At 38.1% G+C, this 24024-nt stretch overlaps 1 protein-coding gene across 1 annotated transcript in view; it reads left to right on the forward strand.

The window, feature by feature from the left end:
• The first annotated feature begins 3415 nt into the window (after positions 1-3415).
• Positions 3416-24024, forward strand: part of trarg1a (trafficking regulator of GLUT4 (SLC2A4) 1a) — a 28435-nt gene continuing 7826 nt past the window's right edge. Inside the window, exon 1 of the mRNA XM_041811102.1 lies at positions 3416-4298. Within this exon, the coding sequence (XP_041667036.1) occupies positions 3891-4298 (408 nt within the window). The 5' untranslated portion in view covers positions 3416-3890. The remainder of the gene's footprint in view (positions 4299-24024) is intronic.

The raw sequence follows: 24024 nt of genomic DNA on the forward strand, positions 1-24024 counted from the left end.
ATCTGTTCCTCACAATAAATATTGCAAAATTGTTAAAGTTATGTGGATATTGTGTTTAATTTGTATGCCTATATTCCTGAATCTAATGCTATATGTATGGAAGCCCTGAGTGGAAAAAACAGTTTTGTGCAAAACTTTTAGGCATGTTTGGGCAAAAAATTTAGGCAGAAGTAAGGTGTACATGTGGTGCGTAGGTCTGTCCAAGGGCACCATCTGACAGGAAGGAGTTGCACAACCCTGGTCATGCTCTGAATGTCCTTGCATATTACCAGGAGCACGGGTAAATAATCTGTTGAAAACATGGGAAAAGAGTCCCACTTTTAGGGTGGAGTAAGGGGTGGCTATGGTGAGTAAGCATGGCCTATGGTAAAGTCCAAGTGGATGGTAGGTTGCCACCTACTTGTACTTTGTGGTTGTGCAGAGGATGTCAAGGGCCTGAAAACTGCCAGTGGACTCTGGAAGTATCACCAGGGATGAAAAGGCCAAACTAAAGAAATGCTGTTGAGCTTGACCTTGGCTGCCAAGTGACACATAGCAGCCAAGGTCAGTGTGTATGTGTGAGTGTGTGTGTGTTATCATGTGCCAAGCTTAACTCTAGCCAGCCCCCACTCCAGATTGTGGCACACTGGGCCTCAAGATGAATCCTAAACCATGTTTATCATGATGAGACCAGCATGCCTAAAACTTAAGCACATGAATGTATCTCCATCGTTTTGTACTACTCCAAATCCCTGTGATACCAAGTGAATTATGGTTGTTTTCTGGAGATATGAAGAAAATATTTACATTCAAAGGAAGATCAGTTATTATTTCGAGATCAGAAGTTCTATAGGTCTATTTTTCGAGAAAAACAGCAATGTACTCTTTATCACAGGAAAACAGATTAAATTAACTATATGGATATATTTCCACTTAAAACTTTTGATACTGACAAGCAGCACCACCATCACTGTAGTTTTCCAACATCATATGTCATATTGCCACTTTATCCTTAATATTTAAAAGGGACTGGAGTGAAGTAGACCTGTTTTTTTAATAGCTGCTAGTGGCTCAAAATACAGGACGTTTCCTCACAAAGTCCTATAAGGACATTGGGCATCCACAGGGTGGAGCTGTGGCCGTGATTATTATTCTGTTGCACCTGCACTGTCCTGGAAAATCAGCTTGAGTCCTGAGCAGCACTTTCATTTTCACGAGGAGTGGAGGGGCTCGTAAAAATAAATGATCTTGGCTGCACCCACTGCTTCTTCCTTTTCTATATCTTTAAAAGATCCTGCTGCAAAGGTTTGTTCAGAAGAGATGAGGGACAAAGCTTTACTAAAAGGGGAGTTATGACTAAAAAATTTGGGGAAAGCAATGAAACCAGAATTTGACTGCTCTTGTATTTATGCTCTGACATGAAATATAGGATCAATAGTGTGACATCATAGCAGCAGCTCAGTTTCATTCAGGGAATCCCCACACATCACTTTGTGCTGCCCTCCCCTTCCTTAGCACAGGTCACTGTGCAGTATAGCAGTCACTCAAGGAAATGAGGCGGACGCTAATGCACCAGTCTAATGATGAGAAAAATCAATAACTGCAGATCAAAGGGAAAAAAGCCCAGAGAGCATCTTGATTAAACATTCAGGCTTTATGTTCAGCCCTTTAAGGCACCTTTACTAATGCTGATCTGTTGGAAGAAAAGAAGATGAAAAACTGAGGTTTAATACAAAATTCAAAGGAGATTATTAATCATTTCCTTTCATCATTCAAAATTTTACAAATGTCAACACCAGAATATCCAAATCAATGTTTGCATAAGTGACTCAGAAAGAGTGGATTTAGGCGTCTTCTTCATGTCATGCCATTGGGCATTAAATCAAAGTGTGTCTATGTGTACAGTAAAGTCTGCATAGCAGCACCATTCTCCGCTGGCTCTCCTCCATAAACCTCTGGTGCTGATGTGGAGGAGAGGGGGAAGAAAGGGAGGAGGAGAGAGGGGCTCCGTACCAGACTGTCCTGCACTGTTATCAGAGGCATTAAGTTAGACAGAGAAAGCTACAGGAAGTAGCGTCAGTCGTTCATTCAAAATAAGTTTATTCAAATAATTTTTTTGGACTATGGTTTTTGCAGTTGAAACGATGTGTTCTTCATACTTATTCTTCATTGAGCAGTAGTGGACCTAAAAAAAAATCATTTTTTTCTTTAAAAAAACCTGTGGCCTTTCATAAACCTTCACTGGGTTTCATTTAAATCTCTGTGTCTGGTTTAGTGACACTTTACACGGATTGAAAGAAGAAACGGGAAGGACCAACATAGCTCTTAATATCAGCCAACCTGCACTATCATTTGAACATCATACAAATACTGAAAAATGTGGGAAATTTTGTAGCACTGGTGGACTCAAAGGGGGGTGGGGGGGCAGACCCCTTGGTGCGCCCATATTTGAAAAATTGCCCTCTTTAACGCCTTTTTACTGAAAAACGTTGCCAAAGGGCCCTCATTGGTGCCTTCTAAATAGACAAAATTAGACAAGTTGCCCTCTTAAGTGCCTTCTATGTAGAAAAAAATGGCTTAGTGCCCTTTAGTTGGATATATGAAAAAGTGCCTCTCGGCTGCCTTTAAATGGACAATGATAAATTGCCCTTTATGCTGACTTTCTAGTGGACAATGTCCAACAGTGGAGAAAATACAATGCAGTGCTATAAACTCCTTGGTATAAAGTTCATTTTCACTGACCTTCTCCAAAGTCTGTCTTTTGCTAAATCAGTGGTTAGATGGTTTGTAATTCCTTGTCTGTTTTTACAGAGGAGTAGCAGGTATATGTGAATTTTTTTAAAAATTAAATCTTAACCAGGATTTCTAACAATTAAGCGATAGTTTTTTTCGCAAATTTTTGAACGATGATTGCACACAGCCCTCTGAGTCGTCTGCCACTTTTTTGCAGAGTACTTTATCTAAGTTATACAAAAGTTAAAATTCTGTTAAATCATTATTTTTAGATATAACATTCAAGCGTCCTGAGAAAGAGGATATTCATTACGCTAAAACTGAAGGAAAAATACACTCACGAAATTCAAAAAGGCTAGACAAAAAAACTGGTAAGATTTAGCAAAGTCAGCAAAAAACAATAAAGATAAATTATTAATAGTAACAATTATCTTAAAGTCGCTTATTTGTTTAATGACGCTGTAATATGCAGTTTTTAATTTTTTTTTCCTTTCTTTCTTTTTTCATGAAGCTTTAATTTTGCGGGTCTTCGCCGGAAGTGCTCTCTTCTAATCATGTTACCTTGACAACGGTCCCAAGTTGAGTTAGTCTTCGTGCTGCTGCGGTGTGAAGACAGAGGAGGGGGAGAGGAGGAGAAAGTGGTCCACTAGAGGGTTTGCTTCGAGAGAGACGCTTCGTTTTTATCCTCCTTTATTTAGACAATAAAATAGAAACACTCAGACTATTTTCTTGTTTACAGACTAAGTTAAAGGAGGAGTGGTTGGAGTCCTGACTGAAGGCGGGAAACAGCAGCTCTTCAGCTGAATCGTGTCTACTTGGATGTACCAGAGAGAGGAGGGAGGTTTCCCATCACAGGTAGTTTGGAAATGACTGGATTTGAATGGAGAGGAGAAAGGATTCAGAAGAAAGAATGATATCTGCAGGGAACACGCTGCTTACAGGTTTTATTATTTTCTTTTAGAGGTTCGAGCTACTACACTGAGGAAAAAATTGTAGTCCTCCATCACAGGTCGGCTAAAGTCCTCCAGGCATAATCAAAAACTTGGCCTCTTCTGTGTAACACCGCAAAACTTTAATTCGGTTGTATTATGGGATGCCATTGGGTTAGTTTTAGTCAGTTTTAAAGATCATTTGTAAACAATTCTTTGCTGATTTGTTTTTTTAACTGGGACTTAAACATGGCCATCAACACGGACACTGACTTCCTAAAGTCTAACCTGGGTGAGGGTGGAGGTGGCACCCAACCCGGAGACCCCCACGAGACGGAGAAACTCCTGGCTTTGAGCACCGAGCCCGGGGGTAACGGTATGAAGATGTCCCCCTCCTTCACAGTCAACATGGACACCGACCAGGGCCTGAAGCCCGACCAGAACGGCCACAGTGAGGGGTTGAAGACGGGCTCTGCCGGTCAGCTGGCTGCCTCCGCCCCCCTGTCCCCCTCCAAGGCCAGCCTCAGTCGCTCTTCCACTGGAAACGCCATGGTGCACGAGGTCCCCAAACCCAAGGATTACCTCATCCTCGTCATCATGTCGTGTTTCTGCCCCGTGTGGCCCGTCAGCATCGTGGCGCTGGTTTACTCCATCATGGTGAGTGTCACTTTTTTAAGCTTTACCAGGAAACCAAGGAGAAGAAGAAGAAAATTCATCAAGCAGGGAATGTAAAAGTGAAAATGATTGGTCATATAGAAGCTTATATTCTCACTGAATGCTCTAACTTCTAAAGTTAACATTAAAAAATGAGCTTTGGGAATTGTCTTATGTGATACAATTGATGGAAATGACACCAAAATAAAAACATTTTTGACTTTGTCATTATAGGCTATAACCTGCATCAGTAATCTCCAGTTAGTGTCATTATGACCCTTAAAATAGTTGAACAAATATTTTATATAGTTTTTATACCATATAATAAGCTCTTATGAGCATGCTACAAATGTCTACCTGTTAATTTAAAAAAAAAAAAAAAGAGAGATTTTAGAGAAAATTTTTGAAAATGATGGGCATTAAACCACTGAAAAGTAGAGTATTCATACCCAATGGTTATCATTGTATCAAGAAATGTATTAATTAGGGATGCACAATATTGGATTTTTGCTTATATGCTGATATTTACAGTATAATTGAAGCTGATATCGACATGATATTTCAATGTAGTTCAGACCTAAAACTTCAGACCTTAAAACACACAATTTAAAGTTTGAAGATGAACAAATGAAAAAATTCCAGTCTTAAGAGTACACTTTAAAATGTTACGAATGATGCTGAAAAAAAAGAAAAAGACTTCAACTGACGTTGGTCTGTTGGTCCAGCCTCAAACTCCAAAAATGTATTTATTCCTACGGCCCATATGTGATAATGATACAGGCTGATTTTTATAACCACAATACTGGTTATAAATATCAGCAGAAATATCTGCCAGTACCAATATCATACCAATAATATCATGTATCCCTAGTATTAATGTAGATTATTGTATGAATCAAATACTTAAAAATGCAGGAAATAGAAATAGAAACTTTGAATAAGCTTTAACAAATTGCCCATCTCACATAAACTGAATCATGTAGCTGACAGTCCAGAATCAGGGCTGTATGATTTTCAAAACACATAAAAGCAACAAATTCACACCTTTTATGGCTTGATGTGACAAATATAATTTATCACTTGTCATTTCAACAGTTGCAATCAATTGCTTCTTCTTCTTATTCTTTTGGGGCTGTATTTATTCAAACATTGGGAGCAGTTCCAAGGAAACAAACTTATGTAGAGGTTGTTTTAATAAAATGCTGTACGTTATTTTATCCAAGTATAAATCTATCTCAAAATTAATTTGAAGGTTACATTGTGAAAGCAATCTGTTTTACTGTGTAGCTCTTGATAAAGCCAAGAATATCTGGGTTTTCTTCACACACGCTCACACGGAGCGCTTTCAATTACCTCAGGTCTGCTGATTCCACTTTATCATCTCACTGAACGATTCAGGACGTTAGAAATGCCGATGCACGATGGAGCTGAGTCATTAAAGTCACACCAGCCAGCTACAGATGCTCAATCTGCGGCTGCTGCTGTTTAAAAATCTGTCAGTTTCTAGGTAGCGATGAGGGACGGCACCCTCATATCTTCCATTTAAACTAAGGATTATTCTGTGGGTTCTGCACATAGTCTGTAGTCATTTTGCTGCACAAGAGTTGCAACAATCTTGCTTGAGGATGTGTTGAAGAGCTGACTTGTGTTAATAAAAAAAAAATGCATTTCAGGGCGCCTTTCAAAGCACTCAAGGTCATCTTACGAGACAAAGTTAAAGCAAGACATAAAAAAGACAACAATAATATATAAATTAACAATTAACACATTCAAGTTTGAAAAGATGGGTTTTGAGGCAGGATTTGAAAATGGAAAGAGCGTTACGGATGCTTGGTGGGAGGGTGTTCCAGAGGCAGGGAGCAGGCTCTAGATCCCATGGTGGTCAAGTGAACGGGTGGGAAAGTGAGTTGGATAGAGGAGGAGGGGGTGCGGGAGGGGGTACTGGTGTTGTCACTCTGCTACAGAGAAAAGGTGCGCAGTAAAATGGCGGACAACTTATTGAAGGCTTGAGTAGCATTAAGGGATGATTATATGGAAGGAATTAACAGTGTGGCACGAGGAAATCTTGCTGATAAGTTTGGCACTTACAAAATCTACTTGCAACAGCATGCATATCAGTAAGAGCTGAAGCAAAACTACATACAAGCTTAGGAATAAACGTTCACAGTTTATGAGCATTAACAATGAAGACATTATGAAATCTTAATTTATTGCAATAGATAAGAAATGATTTTGAGTTTCAAAGCCATGCTTTTCCACCGAATATGCCTATATGTTACCTATCAGATGGAGGCTTGAGCAATGGCCATGTTTTCACAGGGGTTTGATGCAGTCAAAAGAAGCTCAGGGTTTTTGCCGCCTTTCAATTCATGTTTCTTTTCCATTGCCTTATTCTGAGTATGAAGATATTGCTTTTAGAAATAAAATGTTTTTGTATTATGACCTGTGACACTGGCAATCTTTTACAATGAATTTTTATTTCCGTTTGCAACAGGAACATGCAGCTCTTGGTAATCTTAGGTGACAATACAATGGTGATATAGTACAATTTAATTCTTAGAACATTAACATTAGAGTTGTAGTCATTAATGGTAATTCTCTACAACCCTGTACAATATATCAGTGATACTGCAGCAAAGTTAAATCATTGATATTTAAGTACGCCTATCTTGAAAGCCCCACATTTGATCTCCTTATTACACTTATGAACAATAAAACAATCAAACATTCTGTAAGTAGAGGCTTATCAAAAAGCTGTAGATGGTGTGATTTCATTGTTGCATCCACCCACTCCTGAACTTTTACACAGACAAATATCACTTTTACTGAACATTACAGCAGGACTTCATCCAAGCCTGGCAGCTCAGTAATACAGCACTGTCACCCTTTAACATGTAATGTTCAGTATAAAAGTCTTCAGCACGCCAACACCACCTGTGATGAAAATCTTTGTATTTGTACACTTGTCATATGAAGTAATGAAACAGTACATCAGGGTTGAATCCCCTGCTGAATAATACAAAGGCCCTTTATCCTTACAGTCCATGCTTTTTTCTATGGGTTATCCTGTGGGCACTTCAACTCAGACTGCTTCAGTGTGTTTGATCTTTATTCAGGTCAGAGGACATTTTTGGATTACAATAACTGTAAAAGCTGTGACACTATAATGGAGTAGTTAATGCTATTTTAATCTTTACTTTGTGAGTTTAGATTTTTTTTTTTAGTTTGCTTGTTTTTCTAAGATTTTTTTTCTGCCTTTATTAGAGAGATAGGACAGTGGCCTGAGCCGTAAACAGGGGTGAGCGAGAAGGGAAAGACATGCTGTGAAAGAGCCACATGCTGGACTCTAACCCAGGCCGCTTCTGTGCATTGTGTTAACCACAAAGCCATCCATGCCCCAGAATCAAACATTTTAAGGTGAGAAAATATAATTATAGATAAAAGTAGGCCTATTAGTATATCTAATTGTGTTTTTTTTTTTAAAGGGGCATGGTTGATTTGATTGCCAGGCTATTCGCTAAGAGGCTAAAGGCTTGTTTTAACTCCAGCTCTTTGCCTGTTGCCAAGTTAGACCTGATGCAAAGTGTGTATACATCTTTAAGACCTGATGAAATGCTGGCGTGTTTTACCTTTGAGAAACTGATTCAGCGTCTGTGTCACCAGTTTTATGACACTTGACTGATAAACTGCTAACCCTACATGCCAGATCAACTTTTTCAAATATTCATTGCATGGATATTTTACATTCATCAGGGAAAGCTCCCGTAGAAGTTCGGGAAGGGCAGGACTTTCAAAAAAGTTTTCAGATTGTGACTGGAGGAACATTCTGTGTGTCACATTCATGATGGGCCAATCAGAGCGACAAGACAAAATTATGTTGTACACATGTGCATCTTTCGAGCTGACAGTTTACTACAACCGTAGATTGTTTAGCGGAACAATGCTGTGACTAGAATTGAGGCCTGTCGGGAGATGTGCGAAAACGTCGTCTCTGCTAAGATAAGCTTTCAGTGTGGCTCTTTGCTATTGTTTTAAAAAGAAATGATGTCCAGTTCTGATGAACAATTTACCGCCTCGTTCTCCTTAAAGGAAGCTGACTGGTCCGAACAGTATTTGGTTTGGCACATCTTTCTGGATTAGAGCTTTTCAAGATGGATTTGCCTGACGACAGAGATGAGTCTGGCAAATCTATCTGCTTTGCAAGGTTAATGAACTGCAGCAAGATTCACTGAAGTACACTTGTGCAACTGGGAAGTTTCTCAGTAAACCCTTAGGTTTTAGGAGGTTGTTTTCAAAGAATACTTTGGTTTTAGAGGGATTTTTTATTTAGGCCGTCTTAGGTCTAAATTGCCCGGACTGGTCTTAAGTTAGGTGGCTTTAAAATTTCTAGTAAGGTCAAGGCTATTTACTGCCACTGTTTAGTTATGAATACTGGAAAAACCTCCTATTCTAAGCAAGAGTAAAACACTTTACTGTTCATCACACTTCTGCTTCACCAACACCACTTTCTTTTCGCTTGTTATATAACATTAAACTGACCAATCAGAAGTAAGCTCAAGGTAAATGTAGGGGGAATCACAGTGGTAATCTTATCATAGTCACAGTTATAGATTTAGCTGAAAACGTAACAAATAAGTATACAGATAATGATAATAACAACCACAACAACAAATATAATGATAATGATAAGAAGAGGAAGAACTTTGTAAACTCAAATGTGTAAACAGTTCATTACGCAAATGTTTAAATATTGCAAATGACTAAAAATTGAACAGTCTGTTTCACTATAAGCGTAAACAGTGAAAATAAAGATTAAAAAATTTAATAAAAAATACAAACAAACCTATTCATATTCTTTTGTGACATTCAGGGTTATATTCTACATGTGTCTACATTATATCTTTCTTTTTTAATTCTACCTTTGAATTCAGTCAACAGCAATAATTAATGGAGTTCACTTGTACATTCAGGCCTGCCCACAAAATTGGCTGGGCCCCTGAAAAACAAGTGAATAGGCCCTCCCCAGTTTCTTTTTTTTGTGATTTTTTTCCCAAGTTTAACTTATTTTTGATACTTTGCCATTTTCCCCTCTTTAACCCTTATTTTCCACTTTATAACCACTGTTCATCATTTCCCAACCATTTTTCCATCCTTTTTTGCATTGCAGTAACCATTTTTTTCTTTTTCATGCCACTTTTGCCTCTTGTAACCCTTTTTGCCACTTTTCAACCTCCTTCCACCACTTTTTTGCCATTTCTTTTCCACTTATAATCCATTTAGGCCACTGTTAACCTATATTTGCAATTATTTAATTATTTACCCTTAAAGGCGTCACACTTGCTTTAACTTTATTTTCTGGCATCTCTACTTAGTGCAAATCATGGCTTAGCTATGAAGTCTGACATTCATTGTGCCCATCCACATTGTAAAGGTAATTCTGTTCTGAAAAAGGGGTTTACATTTTGAAAAAGGCTTTAATAAACTTCTGCATAAATAGATAGAATTATTTTGTTTTGTTGCTTTGTTGCTACCACAAATGTTGATGTATTTGAACCAGTTGAGTATGCACTTTCCTGTAGCAGTTACAGTACACATAAACACAGCTTTGTGCATTAAGCATCTGGCAATAGTCAAGCAGGAGTCTTTTAGTGGCTTCAGTAGTGATTGTGTTGTGTCAGGATCTTAACTCTGATGGCAGCTTAGTTGCTTTTGGCACAGCTCTTTGTGTTTTTCAGCCCACTTTATTTCCTGAAACTGTACCGGGCCAACACTGAAATCTACGGGGAAATGACACAGGCGATGCAGGGAGCCCATTAGTTCTGTAATATCACTCCTGTGGGCTCTACACACCAAAGGGAATATCAGGCGGTATCCACGAGACAGCCTGTACTTCCCTGAGTGAGCCATCATCATGAACCCACTGACATTCACAAGTCAGCTAATGGCACGCAGCAAGTGTGTGTATATGTGTGTGTGTGTGGGGTGTGTGTGTGAGAGAGAGTGTGAGAGAGAGAGGGAGGCTTTGACAGAGGGCAGGAGAAAGAAAAGTGAAGGTGGGGGAAACTGGAGCTGGCCACTAACTCAATAGAAGGCGAGAGAAGTCAATTTGGTTTCTCTGCAGAGGGCAGATTGCAGCAGTTAGCCAACCCCGCGGCAGCTATCAACATCCTCTCTCATTCCTGGGCGTAGTATATGGGAAGAGGATACAAGCCCACGCAAAGAAGATCAAAACATTATTCTCTACAAGGGCAGATGGGTGTGAGAGAAATGGAAAATGGCTATAAAGTAGTTCCTATCACTGGATTAGAAGGAGACTGAATCAGATAGCATACTGATGTTAGAGAAGCGAGCCTGGTTAGGAAAACAGAGGTTTACAGCAGTAACAAATGAAGCAAAAGTAATATGAGTGAGACCGCAAGATGTAGCATCAGAGTGGAGGCTCGTACTAAGTGCTAATAACCCCTCAGCCATGTAAAGTGGAAACTTCTGGAAAGTTACACAGAAAAAAGGCACTGTATAAACCATACTAAGATGGTGCAGGGCAGAGGAACAGGGGTAAAAAGCACAAAATGGCATTTTTGAAAACAATACCGTAAATTGTAAGGAGTGATGATGAATAAAGAAAAAATCTTTAGACGATGGAGGTCTGTTGGTCCAGCCTAAAACTCCACTAACTTATTTGAATATTTACAGCTGAAGTGGGTAGATTTTTATTGCCAAAATACTGGTTGTAAATATCAGCAGAAATGTTCATATCTGCTAATACAGATCATTTACTTTTAAAGCTACTATCTGCCGATATTGATATCATAGTGATAATATTGTGGATCCCTAGTTTTGATATATGGACAACACAAGTCTGTTTAACTCTTGGGGCAATTTGACAATTTTTGCCTTTCTTATATAACTTTCACTCTCATTTGTAAGTTTAATTTTGTTTTTAAAATATATTATACAATACTTGTATGTGTAGTTCAAATATGCCTTTTTTGGGTGGAGGCAGTATTCAGTCTCTTGACTATGATTGTAGCTGCTGGGACAGTGAAAATGATTAGTATAGTTAATATGTAAATATCTCAGCTATGTGATGTCCTATCACAAATGTTTGGACACAAATTATATAGTTCTCTATTTTTCTTCATTTTTTAAGCCTATAAGGAAGTTTTGTACTTTGGGCTATTCAACCTTTTTCAGTTGGCAGGGAGGTCAAAAAAATGATTATTTTAAAACATTGCATCTGGTCTGAGGAATTTATACTAGGGGTAGGCTGATTATTGGCCTGGCTGATTATTTCTGCTAGTATTTGGCATTTAGCAGATCATCAATATCAACATTTTATCTTATTGATAATCGGCCAAAATTAATCAATTCAAAGATGTGCTACTTTGGCTCCACTGTAAGGCTTTGACTCTGGTTTTGTTGTAACTCTCTACAGCCTGACCTAATGTCCCGCCCACAACACTCTCAGACTGGCTTGATGTCACGCAAGTGTCAGCCTATCAGCACTGAGGCCTGAGTGGCACTGACACAGGGGGTGTGCAGCATCACTTCCTTTCTGCTGCTACAGTGTTGTTTTTTGCCTTTCCCATGTTGACACGATAGTGCTAAATTGTTTACTTACCATAAGTTTTTAGTGTGTAGTTTTACTTTTGCAACATTAAGTACATCTTGTTTGTTAGAACAAATGCATATCGTTTTCAGATTTTGGGTATCTGCACCATGTGTTACTAGTAATCAGTATCAATATCAGCTGTGAAAAAACAATATTAGTTGACCCTTAATTTTTACACTTTATATTCTTTATTTTTATACAGTGGTGGAGTGGTGGCAAAATCTATTATCATACTATTTATGTCACCAGCATATATTCAGGCCTTTGTGTTGCATCTGACCTGACATAATACATGGAAAGTCAGATTTCTGTGTTTTAATCCTGTAAAGAGCAAAATGAACAACCATTAAGCACAATCTGCCTCATTTAGCCTTGTAAAAGAGTCAGCATCTTTTTCTTCTAACAGATGGTGCATTGCTAACAACAGCAGCCAAAAGTTACATCCATCATCACCCACCAGCACTTCCAGCAGCAGGACGGCCTAAAAGCCGACTTCCAGCTGGCTGCTGCTACAGATCAGTGAGAGATTCTGTGGTGGTGAAGGCTTGCGGCTGGCAAACACGGATGAGATGTGCAGTCAATTATGTGGATTGGAGAGGCAGAGCCTATCCCAGTAATGGGAAGGGCCCAAACTGCAGGAGCATTATTGCACGCTCGGCAGATTTGCCGGTGAAATATGGACTTCGAATGCTGCACTGAATGGATGATTGTGGGTGTATGTGGGTGTGTAGGTAAATGCCTTTTATTAGCAGTCTAATACTGTGGGTGTAAAGGAAGAGCCGATCAGTCTTTTGTTTCCAATAATATAAAACTTACTGAAAAGCAGAGTCTGATATTTAATAATTATAAACTTATTCATTCTCAGATTTACAAAGTTAAAGCACATAAAGCACATATCATAGTCGTATTATTCATGCCATGACAAAAACAAGGAGACTATGCTTTTAACTAAAACGTGAAAAGGTTTGATTACAAAATATGAGTTAAAGGGTTAACAACTGAAGTAAATGTCAACTAAACTAACATAGTAGATAACTAAACCAAAAAATGTAGAGCGACAAGGAGTCGATGCTCTGGGGATCAGAGCGAGTGATGATTAACTGCCAGCCTTATACACCTAGTGGAATGGCCAGATCTACCCAGGTGTGGCAAACCTCAGCTACCAACCAGCACACACACACAACCACAACAGCAGGCCCTAGAAACAGGAAGCCATCACATTCACTCTTAAATAAAAACAGAACATATAGAAAGCTTAGACTGTTGCATTGAAGGTGTATGTGAAGGCGTAAAAGACACATGGGGGAAGGCCACCATCAGTTTTTCTGCAAGTCTTTTTCCAGGCATTTCTAGCTTTTACAGCCAGGAATCTGTAAATAATAAAAGCATTTGCTTTTATATAAATACTGTTTAAAGTTTTGTTATAGATCAATAATCAAAGAAAGATTTTATATTATCTGATACCATTTATACTAGATTTTAATTCCAGGAGTCTATTTTTTTTATCAACATTGATGCCAGCAAACGGTCACTAAAGCAAAACAGTGCTACATTCTCAGAATTTTGTTCTATGATAGTGTAACTATTTTAAGCCCTATTATTTGTTTTCTTAGCATTCAGTCTAGAAAGTGCATGCTCATTCTAATTTTAGTTTTAGTATCTTTTGTTTGTATTTCACTTATTATAACATCCTTTACCAGGAAAATTAGTGTAGTTCAGTGACTGGTAGCAATGCTATAACTTAAAATGTGTGTGTTTCATTTATAAGTCAGTTTATGATGAATACCTGAAAAGCATATAAAATCTCCACCAGTCTTAGCTTTACTTAAACCTCCTAGGACAGGCCTATTCAGTTAGCAGCCCAGGGGCCACATGCGGCCCAGAACCAACCCTTAAGTGGCCCAGCCTGTGGTCATGCCAGAGATGCAGGGGGCAACCTGTATCACAGGTTGCCCTCTGCCCTCTGCTTTCTGCATCTCAGAAATTCCCACAGTATTTCAGACCATAAATGCAAAACTCTGTGTAGCCTAGTAATAGTCTACCTACCAAGGTTATTAAAGTTAACAAAAACTAACTAAATAACAAAAACTAAAATTCAAAAATCATTTTAGTTAACTGAAAGTAAATAAAAACTAAGCTTTACCAAAAAAATGAAAACTAACTAAAAGTGGTACTAAAACTGTTTACAAAACTAAAATAAAATAGAAATGTAGAAATATCCTTAGTTTTATTCTTTGGCACAACCATACTGGCTGGTACCTACACACAAGTCTATGGAGTGTAAAATTGCCTGATCTGATTGGACTTCACACAGTGGTAGTTTTATTTCTGGATTTTTATTTAAACATCATTATTAAGTAAATAAAATGATAAGTGAAGAGTAGCCTGTTTGAATATGTTTTTAAAAATGTAATATGCTCATGCTAAAAAACTAAAAATAACACTAAAACAAATAAAAACTAAACCAACTCTAAGCATTTTTGCAAAATAAAAACTGAACTAAACCAACAAACCAGCAGTCAAAACTAATTAAAAGTAAACTGAAATCGAACACAGAAAGTGAAAACAAAATAAAAACAGGAAGTAATGAAAAATCCAAAACTATTATAACCTCGCTACCTACAATGCACTGCGTTGTTTTGAAGCATGGCTAACGATGCGGACAGAAGTAGCCCCAAAATACAGAGTATAAAACATGTCCTTTTCAACTGTAGCTACAACTGCACACATTTAGTTTTTTTCAAAATTATCACCTGTCCTAGGGAATAATCAAATTCCCTTTAAGGGGTAACTACACCCAAAGACCACTATTGTTACAACTGTATGATATATATATATATACACACACACACACACACACACCCAACACACACATATATATATAGAGTGCTTAACAAATTTATTAGACCACCTGTCATATTTGTCTCAGAGACCATCCAGCATCATCAAGGGCTTTAATGCGGACTCTTTCATTTTCAGTGAGCTCTCCACGTTTTACCATTTTGAACAGGAATGAGGAATTTCAAACTGAATTCACCTTTTTATACCCAAATTTGAGCCGGCTCACTGGGCTTCTCTGAGAATTAAAAAATTTATCAAGCATAATATTCAACCACTAAAACTATTTTTTCTGTTCAGGAATGCAAGTATATAACTATAATTTGACATATTAATCAAGAAATAATAATGTGATTTAGTATTTTTTCAGTTTTTTGTAAATCAGTAAATTTGAAAATTCATGGATAACATTATTAATTATATTTTAGCATTAAAAAAGCATTTAGTAATTACCAATGCTGTTAATTTAGGGCAGCTGTGGCATAAACCTTATTTTGGGTGGTGGTCTAATACATTTGTTAAGCACTGCATATGTTGTTGTTGTTGTTTTTGTTAAATTTTTATTTTTTTTTTTTACTTTGGTAGCTTATGATAAGGCCCATGGCTGTCCAAAGTTTAAAATTAAATTCCAATTAAATTCCAAATTGTTCAAAATTTAAACTCAAGGGTAGATGCACCTTAGCTAAAACTCTGTCTTAATAAACTGTATCATATACATGCAGAAATAAGAAATAAGTTGGGGGGGGGGAGGATTCAACACAAAAAGAAACATCCTTTCCATTTTTTTTAACTTGGAATGTGCACAGTCAACATACCAAATAATGTGTTGCCAACCTCCCCAGTTGGCACCAGAAATACTAGTCAGTTAAATTTGTATGTTTTTTTATGCAGACCCTTAATGCCAGTCAATCGTTGCACCCAAACTGTAATGCAGCCATTACCTTGAGTAATGGGCCCAGCTTATGGGCCTTCTTTCCAGGGTTCCCATGAATCCTAAAACATCTTAGATTGGACTTTAGAAATGTAAGGTCATATAAAGTACAATTAGGGAAGCATGGTGTTATTGGCATGACTTTGGTATAGATTAGCCAAACACATTGGCAGTAAAGAATGTGTATTTGGAAGGAAACTACTGTTAGAAATTGACTTTTAAGAGAATTTGAAGATATTAAGAGATGGACTCTGGTTTAAGTCTGTGTTTGTTGGCTTGATGCTAACATATTGGGAAAACTGCCATTAACGGGCCAACAGATTTAACATTATTTAGTGCTTAATTTAACTTGATGATGCATTTTACTTGACAGCTCTGAGAAAAAAATAAAATGATTTGGTTCTGAAGAAGAACAGCCCTGGATCTGTCATCTGGCAGTGGTTCAGATTTCAAAAGGAAGAAATCGAACCAGATTCACCAATCTGTAAAATATGCCAGGTAGTTGTACCGTGAATTTGTTTAACCACCTGAAGTGCCATCCACTAGAAAACGAAGAACGCCTTAAACTCTGGATGTCCACATCTCCACCCACACTAGAAATGTCTAAGGAACCAGCCTCAGAGCCAATGACCCTAGCCTCCTCATTTGTCAAATTAATCCCACAAGACAAAAACATTTCCAAATGAAAAGAGATTATGGTAGCAGTGCAAAACACCTCCCACAAATACATGACTCCAGTTAGTGCTTTTTGAAAGCCAGGATTTGAAAATCTCATAAAACACTCAACCCAAAGTATAATTTTTTAATTCTTGCTGAAAACTCCCTGCCGGAGTTTTCCATGTCAGTAAGAGAAAAGGGGGGCCGGCAGTTAACACGTGATCCACTTCTCCACATCTATGGATCTCTGGTACAGCAGAACCATTGAACCTTATTTCTAACCTTATTTCCAACCACAGTACATTATATCAACAACTGGGAGTTCAAAAGTTTGCAGACAAGCTGTTTTCCCAATGATCTAACGAGACAGCTCCTTGCAGAAGGTCTGAAAGATGCCCTCATGTCATGAAACTCATCAGAAACTTGCCAGTGTGCATCAGCGCTGATAAAGAAGTAAAGGAATCAGAGCTGTGAGCCCTAATGGGTGGACAAGAGTACTCTGTTTAGGCAATTGGCTGGCTCCTGCAATCTCTTTAGTCAAAGATGTGTTCAGAGTGGACCGGACAGGCAGGACTTTTTAGTTGTAATAAACAGTTAGGATGTAATTTGTTTTAGACAAGGCCTTTGCTGATGCCTCTTGATAACAGCACTGTGCTATGAACTAAATTGCGAAACCTGACCCTGGAAGCTTCCTAGTCTGAATGATTGCCTCATCACTGATATCCTAAATGAAAGAGGCATACACCATCTTACCCTTGTGTTTTTCTAGTGCTAACTCCTAACTATTTGTTTCCAGTTCCAAAGCTCACCAAGACATAAATGCAATTAAAATTTATAAGCCTCAGCAGCTGCAAGAATGCAATTTATAGCTCCAAGAATGAGAACTTTGCCATCATGGGTCTGACAGATTTGATCATCTGACCGCATTGAGTGCTTTGCAATTTTAATGGAGATTCCACTGTAACAAGGCTGAACTTAAAAGCCCTGTTAGCGGCCCCTAGAGGCTGTGATGCTCATTACACCTGAGACCAAGGTGGTTTTAACAAAGACTCTGATGCGTACCAAAAGCCTTGTTTTTTTTGGCAGGATTTTAAACTTAATAGCATAGAAATCCTAATCCTTGGTGACTTGTTGTTAGCAGCATTTTGAGAAAAATCTACGCACAAATGGGAAATAGACTTAAAGAAGGTGGCACAAGATTTAAAGTAAACACAAAAAATAAAACTGAATTGGAAAACTGAGAGAAATTAAAAACAAGCAATCCTTATTTGGTCCTAACAGTCAGTAAACAGTCTCCTGGTTGTACACTGTCCCTCTCCACCAGGCTGCTGCTGCTGCTGGCCTCCATTATTAATGACAAGGGAGAAGGGGAGCACTCACTGACTTACTAGCCTCCATCTTCCTCTGCTGAACACATGAACCTCAGAGAGAGTTGTGTGTATGTGTGGCTGCTGTGTACACTGGAAGCACAATGAACAGTGGACAGGACAGTTTGAGGGTAGAATTTCCCATTCAGAAAACAAATATGACAAGGCTTCCTCCCACTGTAAATCAATACAGACTTTCATCAGCCGTGCTAAAGGGCGACTCCCACTAACCACACACACATACACATACATGCACACACACTTAATCTTGTGCAGCCCCTGAGGCTAACCTTAAAAGGTAGCTTTATTAAACAAGGTGGTCTTCCATCATTTCTTTCTGTTTTTCTTCATAGGCATACAGAAAACATTTATTTATTTCTGTTGTCATTAATGTCTCCGTATACGTGGGCTACACAGGCTGTTTTTCTATTCGAAAGGGTGTCCGTTGATTGAAGGTGCTGATGTTGCTTTTCTCAGTGATGTGAGTCATGATCAATAACAGGCTCCACTGGGACTGTGTCAGTACCACAGCCTCAGTGCTGGAAGTGTGAGTGAAAGACAAAAATATCTTAAATTTCTCTGTCAGGAGCCTAGATCGGCACATGCATTGCATTGATTTAGCATTTGGGCCTTTAGTCATGTCAGGATTGTGCAAAATTTATGTAACATTTTAAAACGTTCATCAGAATTTTACTCTTAAATCACGCCAATTGAAGTGAATCCAAATTACTTCTAGCTGATGCATAACAAAGACATATTACACTGTGACATACATCACACACTTTTATGTTAGAAGATCAAGTAAAGTGCTGACTAAAAAAATATTTTTTCATGTATATTAAACACAAAGTACTGTAAGGTAGGTCTTATTCGTAAGATATGAAAGGCATTAATCATTTTAAAAGCATGAAATTAAGTAAAGATAAATTAATGAAATAATTTATGTTTTGCTTGTGTTTTTCACATTAAAATTCATATGAGGGGTTTCTATGTTTTATTAAAATACTTCTAAGTTAATACTTTAGAGCAGGATAAGTGGCAGACACAGGCCTGCAGATACAGCTTTTACTGGCATTTTCCACTTAAGAAATTCAGTCATTGATACATTTAACTGTTAAAGGTATTATATGCAACATTTTGAACATTAACATAGCAGATATCAATAACTACGGCTATCAGGCAAATATAATAATCTTTTTCGAATAATTAAACATTTTAAAGGGTTAATTGGTAGGGGTGTAAATCACCTGCTTCACAATACATTGTTAATATATTGGACAATGATACAAATTTCCAGTACCACAAAATCTGTCATGATACAATTTTGGTATGACTTTATATGGAGCCCATAACTGAAGAAAGAAAAGAGACCTTCGTTGTTCTGTACAGGACCATGAATTACAAACATAGTATGGACATTTTTGTTAAAACATATTGATTTTAAAATGCCAAACATTTTCAGTACCGAACATTTTTATTTCTTTTTATGTAGCCTAATCTGATCATAGAAATCACCAATATGTACTTTTTCCAGTTTGATAATCTTGAGTAAGTCTTGTGACCTTTTTTTTCCAGTTGAGATATTTTTCCTGAACAAATTTACACATACGGCTTCAACACTTATTTCTGCTCTGTTTCAGCCCTTTATACCTTACATAGGGACCTATTAATATGGCTTATACTTCATTTGCGATTTTACAATACATTATCATATTTTAATGAGATTTGATCCATGGAATGTTGTGTTAGAGTGATGAATCTGTGTTATTTTTGATTTACTGCAATCTTGATTTTGATAAATGGAGGGCTTATAACTAGAAAGGGGAGACAAAAAGAAGTAAAAAGAAAATAGATTTTTAATTTCAGTTCTTCAGGTTTTTCTTGGTTAAATAAAGCACTGTTACACACCAAAAAACCTTCATGACTCTTCTGAGTTATGTAAAGTTAACTAAAGGAAAACTGTTTAACTGTTGAAGTTACTGTAAAGTAGTTTTGATGACTCACTGAAAACCAGTGATCAAACGGTGACAGCATTTACGCTTTGAGGAGCTCCAGTGTGGTTGCCTTCTCTGTTTTCATGTAGCTCTGGAAGGCTATGTATGAAATTATTGTTACTCATGATAATAACAATACTGTGCAGAAGTTTTAGGCATGTTTGGGCTGAAAGTTGAGGCTGAAGTAAAGCATGTCATAGCGAGTATGCCCACCTGAGGGCCCCATCGGGGAGGATTGACACAACCCAGGTCATGCTCCCGATGTCTTTGTATATTACCAAGGGCATGGCAAAATAATCTGATGAAAACGAAACAAAAACCACAGCTTTAGGGCGGAGTTATGGGTAGATGTGGCGCTTAAACATAGCCTAGGGGTACTATTAGGGCGGGTAGGAGGGTTGCCAAAACCCCCTGGTTGTCGTGTGTATGTTCTAAGCACCTGAAAACTGTTGGAGGTTGCTGGGCGTATTACCAGGGTTGAAAAGGCTGGACAAAAGAAATGCTGTTAAGCTCAACCTTGGCTGCTGAGCGACACATGTACATGTCAAATGTGCCGACACTGACTCTGGCCGCCCTCCCTCCTCTCTTCAGCCCAGGGTTGTGGAACATCAGGACCTGCGAAGAACCGTTAGCACTCTACATACCTAAAACTTCTGCACATTACTGTAGGTTGGTGAGGCGGGCTGTCTGCAGTCATGGGATCCTGATGACAAATGTCAGATGGGGAGCAGGGAGTGTAGAACATGAGTTTGGAATCAGTGGGAATGAAGGAGAGTTACTATGTCAAGATACCAGCTGGACCTCTGTGATGCAATTTTTTACGTCAGTGGGTATGATCCCTACACTTATTTGCCTGGGGTGGAGGTAACTGATATTGCAAATGGTTTAGTCCTGTAGACATCTTACTTCGCATCAAAGGAGACAAGGGTCTTAATGAGCATTGTGCTGAGGTGAGAGGCTAGCTACACCCCTAAACAGCTTTTCTCCCTCATTTTGTCACAAACATGCTTTTAACTGCAGCAAAACTGCTCTTTTATATGAACAACAGGAGCTGGTTCCTGTTTGAGAGCCAGTTTCTTTTCCATTGTGTTGTTCAGTTAATATACCTTTAAAAGCCAAAATGGTACCAGCCAGATGAAAAGCTGTTTGGAAGCTAAAGACAGAGTCCTATTAGTGAGCTAAGACAAATGACCAGATCTCTAAAAGAAAGAGATATTCCAGCGTAATGAGTGAGGCCAGATGGACATCAGCTGTGGAAACACAAGCCAGATACTACCATGACAAACCGTGATCAACTGTTCTAAACCAGATGGTCTCTAGATGCGAACCTGATGACATCCTTTAGACACAGGTCTTCCACTCAGTTCACTAGCCTGCCGTTAGTTGCAAACCTTTCAGCAAGCACTTTAGTAAACTTTTTGATTTATTTTCATCAAAGATCTGTGATGATTCACACCCTACAGCAGTGCTATGCTGCCTTTGGTGAAATGGTGGCCTACTGACTTCAGTCTGAGTAGCTGCACTTGCAAGCCCATCTCACAGTTAGTAGCTCAAACTCAATCTACCTTGGTGATGTTTCAGTTATCTCTTACAAAGGCTACATATTACTTATAACTTGTCAGCTGAGCCAGTTTGGAGTTTTTTTTTAAAGTGAAATCCACTGCTCAAAAGCACTGTAGTGTTGTTATTTCCCTCTACAGCAGCAGGAAGACAGCTTAGTGACAGGACACCAAACAAGACAAATTGGCAGAGAATGATGAATGAACAATTAAAATATTATAGCCTTGTATTATAAGACTTTAATCTAATTGTGACCAACATATCATGCTGGCAGCCCTATTAACTCATAATATCTTCAGATAATGACAGTGGATTTGTTGTTCTCAGCTCTGTGTTTCCACAGATGGGATAGTGCTACCAGTCTTCTTGTTTATGTTTGGCTTAGAAGCTCAGTTATGTTTTATACATGTTCTTTCTTTTGTTTGTTTTTTTCGTTTGAACCCCTCCCTCTCCATCTGTAAGCCTAGCAAAGCATGTAAGCTAGCCTGAGTATAGCCATATAATCACTGGCATATCCTTATTTTTAAGGCCATACTCAATCTGCTTCCCTCAAACTTGTGTAATTTGATGTAAAAAGTGCTGGGTGCTACAGTCTTGGCTCTGTGACTCAGTCACAAGACTTACTTTTGCTGTCTGTTCCCAAAGTTCCTCTTGAAATGGTTAAAAGGAGTTTCAGATGCACTGTTCCTGTAGCTTGGAATATGCCGCAGGAAAATCTGTCTAGGGGAGCTGGTTTCTTTTAGGGATGCACAGCATTGGATTTTTTCCAAATATATAATATGCCAATGTTTCCAAATTACTTCTAGCTGATACATACCAAAGACATATTTAAATGCAGTTCAGACCTAAAACTTCTATCCTTAACAAATACAGTTTTAAGTTTGAGGATGAACAAATGGACCATTTCAGTCCTTTAAAGTGTAAGGAATGATGTAGAATAAAGAAAAAGACTTCTGCTGACATAGATCTGTTGGTCCAGCCTAGGTCTGTTCATACAGCCAGTATTTACAGCTGATGACAGGCAGATCTTTAAAGCCAGAATATTGGTTTTAATATCAGCAGAAGTTTTCATATCTCCCAATACTGATACTGATATGCCAATAATATCATGCAGCCCTTGTCTGTTTTTAAAAGTAGATTAAAGATGTCTGAGCTAGATGCATCAGTTCGTAGATGTTTTGACTAATGATTTTCTGCTCTGTGACCTGGATTTAATTTGGCTGTTTGTAATAGTTTTTATTCTTCACGTCTGTGTCTGTCTTGAATGTGTTGCTGCCTCTCTTGCCAGGGCACTCTTGTAAATGAGATTCTTGATCTCAATTTGGTTTTCCTGGTTCAGAAAAATGTAAATAAATAAGACAAGAGTTAACACCTGCCCACTCAGTGAGTCTGTATCATGTGGCATAAAGGAAGAATGCTGTCCCAAAAGTACAATAAGGCTGTTTGTTCTAAAATACTTGAAAGAAATCAGAACCAAACCATCTTTGGCTAAAAGTTTGAACAGGGAGTTTTTAATGCACAAAAATTTGTATCTCTTGGGAAAAAAAAAAAAAAAAAAAAAAAAGTATATTTTCTGTTTTTTTTTTTCTAAAGCCCAAAAAAGTAGCTAATACATTATGTTCTATCAAAAATTAAAAAAAAAAAATTAAATTCTAATTTAAAAGTACCATGAGACTTGTATAAGTCTGTAGCTATAAGCACCTGGTTCAGTGGAGCACCCCAGGGTTTCACTGTCCCCTCCTGAGTGCACTATGGGATCTACATCAGCGACAGCCTGGAGACAGAGATGCTTTTGGGAGAGTAAAAGGAAGAAGCCACTAAAGAAGAGCAGGAAAGATAAAGGTCTCTCTCTCTCTCTCTCTCTCTCTCTCTCTCTCTCTCTCTCTCTCTCTCTCTCTCTCTCTCTCTCTCTCTCTCTCTCTCTCTCTCTCTCTCTCTCTCTCTCTGCAGTGTAATATTATCTTTCTCTGAGGCAGCCCCAACTCTGCACCCTCGTATTGATTGAGTGAGCCAGTCAAGAAGACACACACACAATTTATTGTGATTTCATGTGCAATCCTTGGAATTTTTCTTTTTTGAATCAACTGTGATTCATGACGAGGGAATCTCTTTGATCTTCATAAAAATATTAAGAGGACTGTATGAAATATGGACTGACAAACTAGTAGATTTAAAGCATATTTTCTGCTAAATCAACATTTTACCCCCAACCCCACTATTTAACATCCCACCCCATTATACCTGTCCCTTGGTTTGACTGTTGGTTAATTTTTCCCTATACCTAAAGATAAATCAATTTTGCGTATAATTTCTAAGAGTAAAATAACAGTTTTTATCTTAGTTGGTATGATAGGCTGTATTTATTCCTTATTCATATTAAGTGGTTACATTTCTGGGTATGTGGATATTTAGTTAACTACCTCGCCATGCAAAAGTGTTGCTGTGTGGTAATGAATATAGATGAGACTATTTACTGCTGTACTGCGCACAGCATCTGGTGAAAGGACAGTTTCAGCACCACGGACAGCACCTAATGTAAAATCATGCTGGGGTCACACTGCAAGAGCTTTTTTCTCAAGGTCTTTTTCCAACTTATCCTTCTTTGGGCCCACATTTTAACTGAGTATGAATGAAATTTTTCTAATTTTAATTACTTAACTAAGTCCCAATTCTAAATGGATTTATGGACCCAAACATTAGTCAGCATTGCTGGTGAGATATCCTTCAAAAACCAAAAATATTTTGGCTAAGAGGCTCAGTAAGTGCTACA

Source organism: Cheilinus undulatus, linkage group 2 (assembly GCF_018320785.1).
Source record: "Cheilinus undulatus linkage group 2, ASM1832078v1, whole genome shotgun sequence".
NCBI lineage: Eukaryota > Metazoa > Chordata > Actinopteri > Labriformes > Labridae > Cheilinus > Cheilinus undulatus.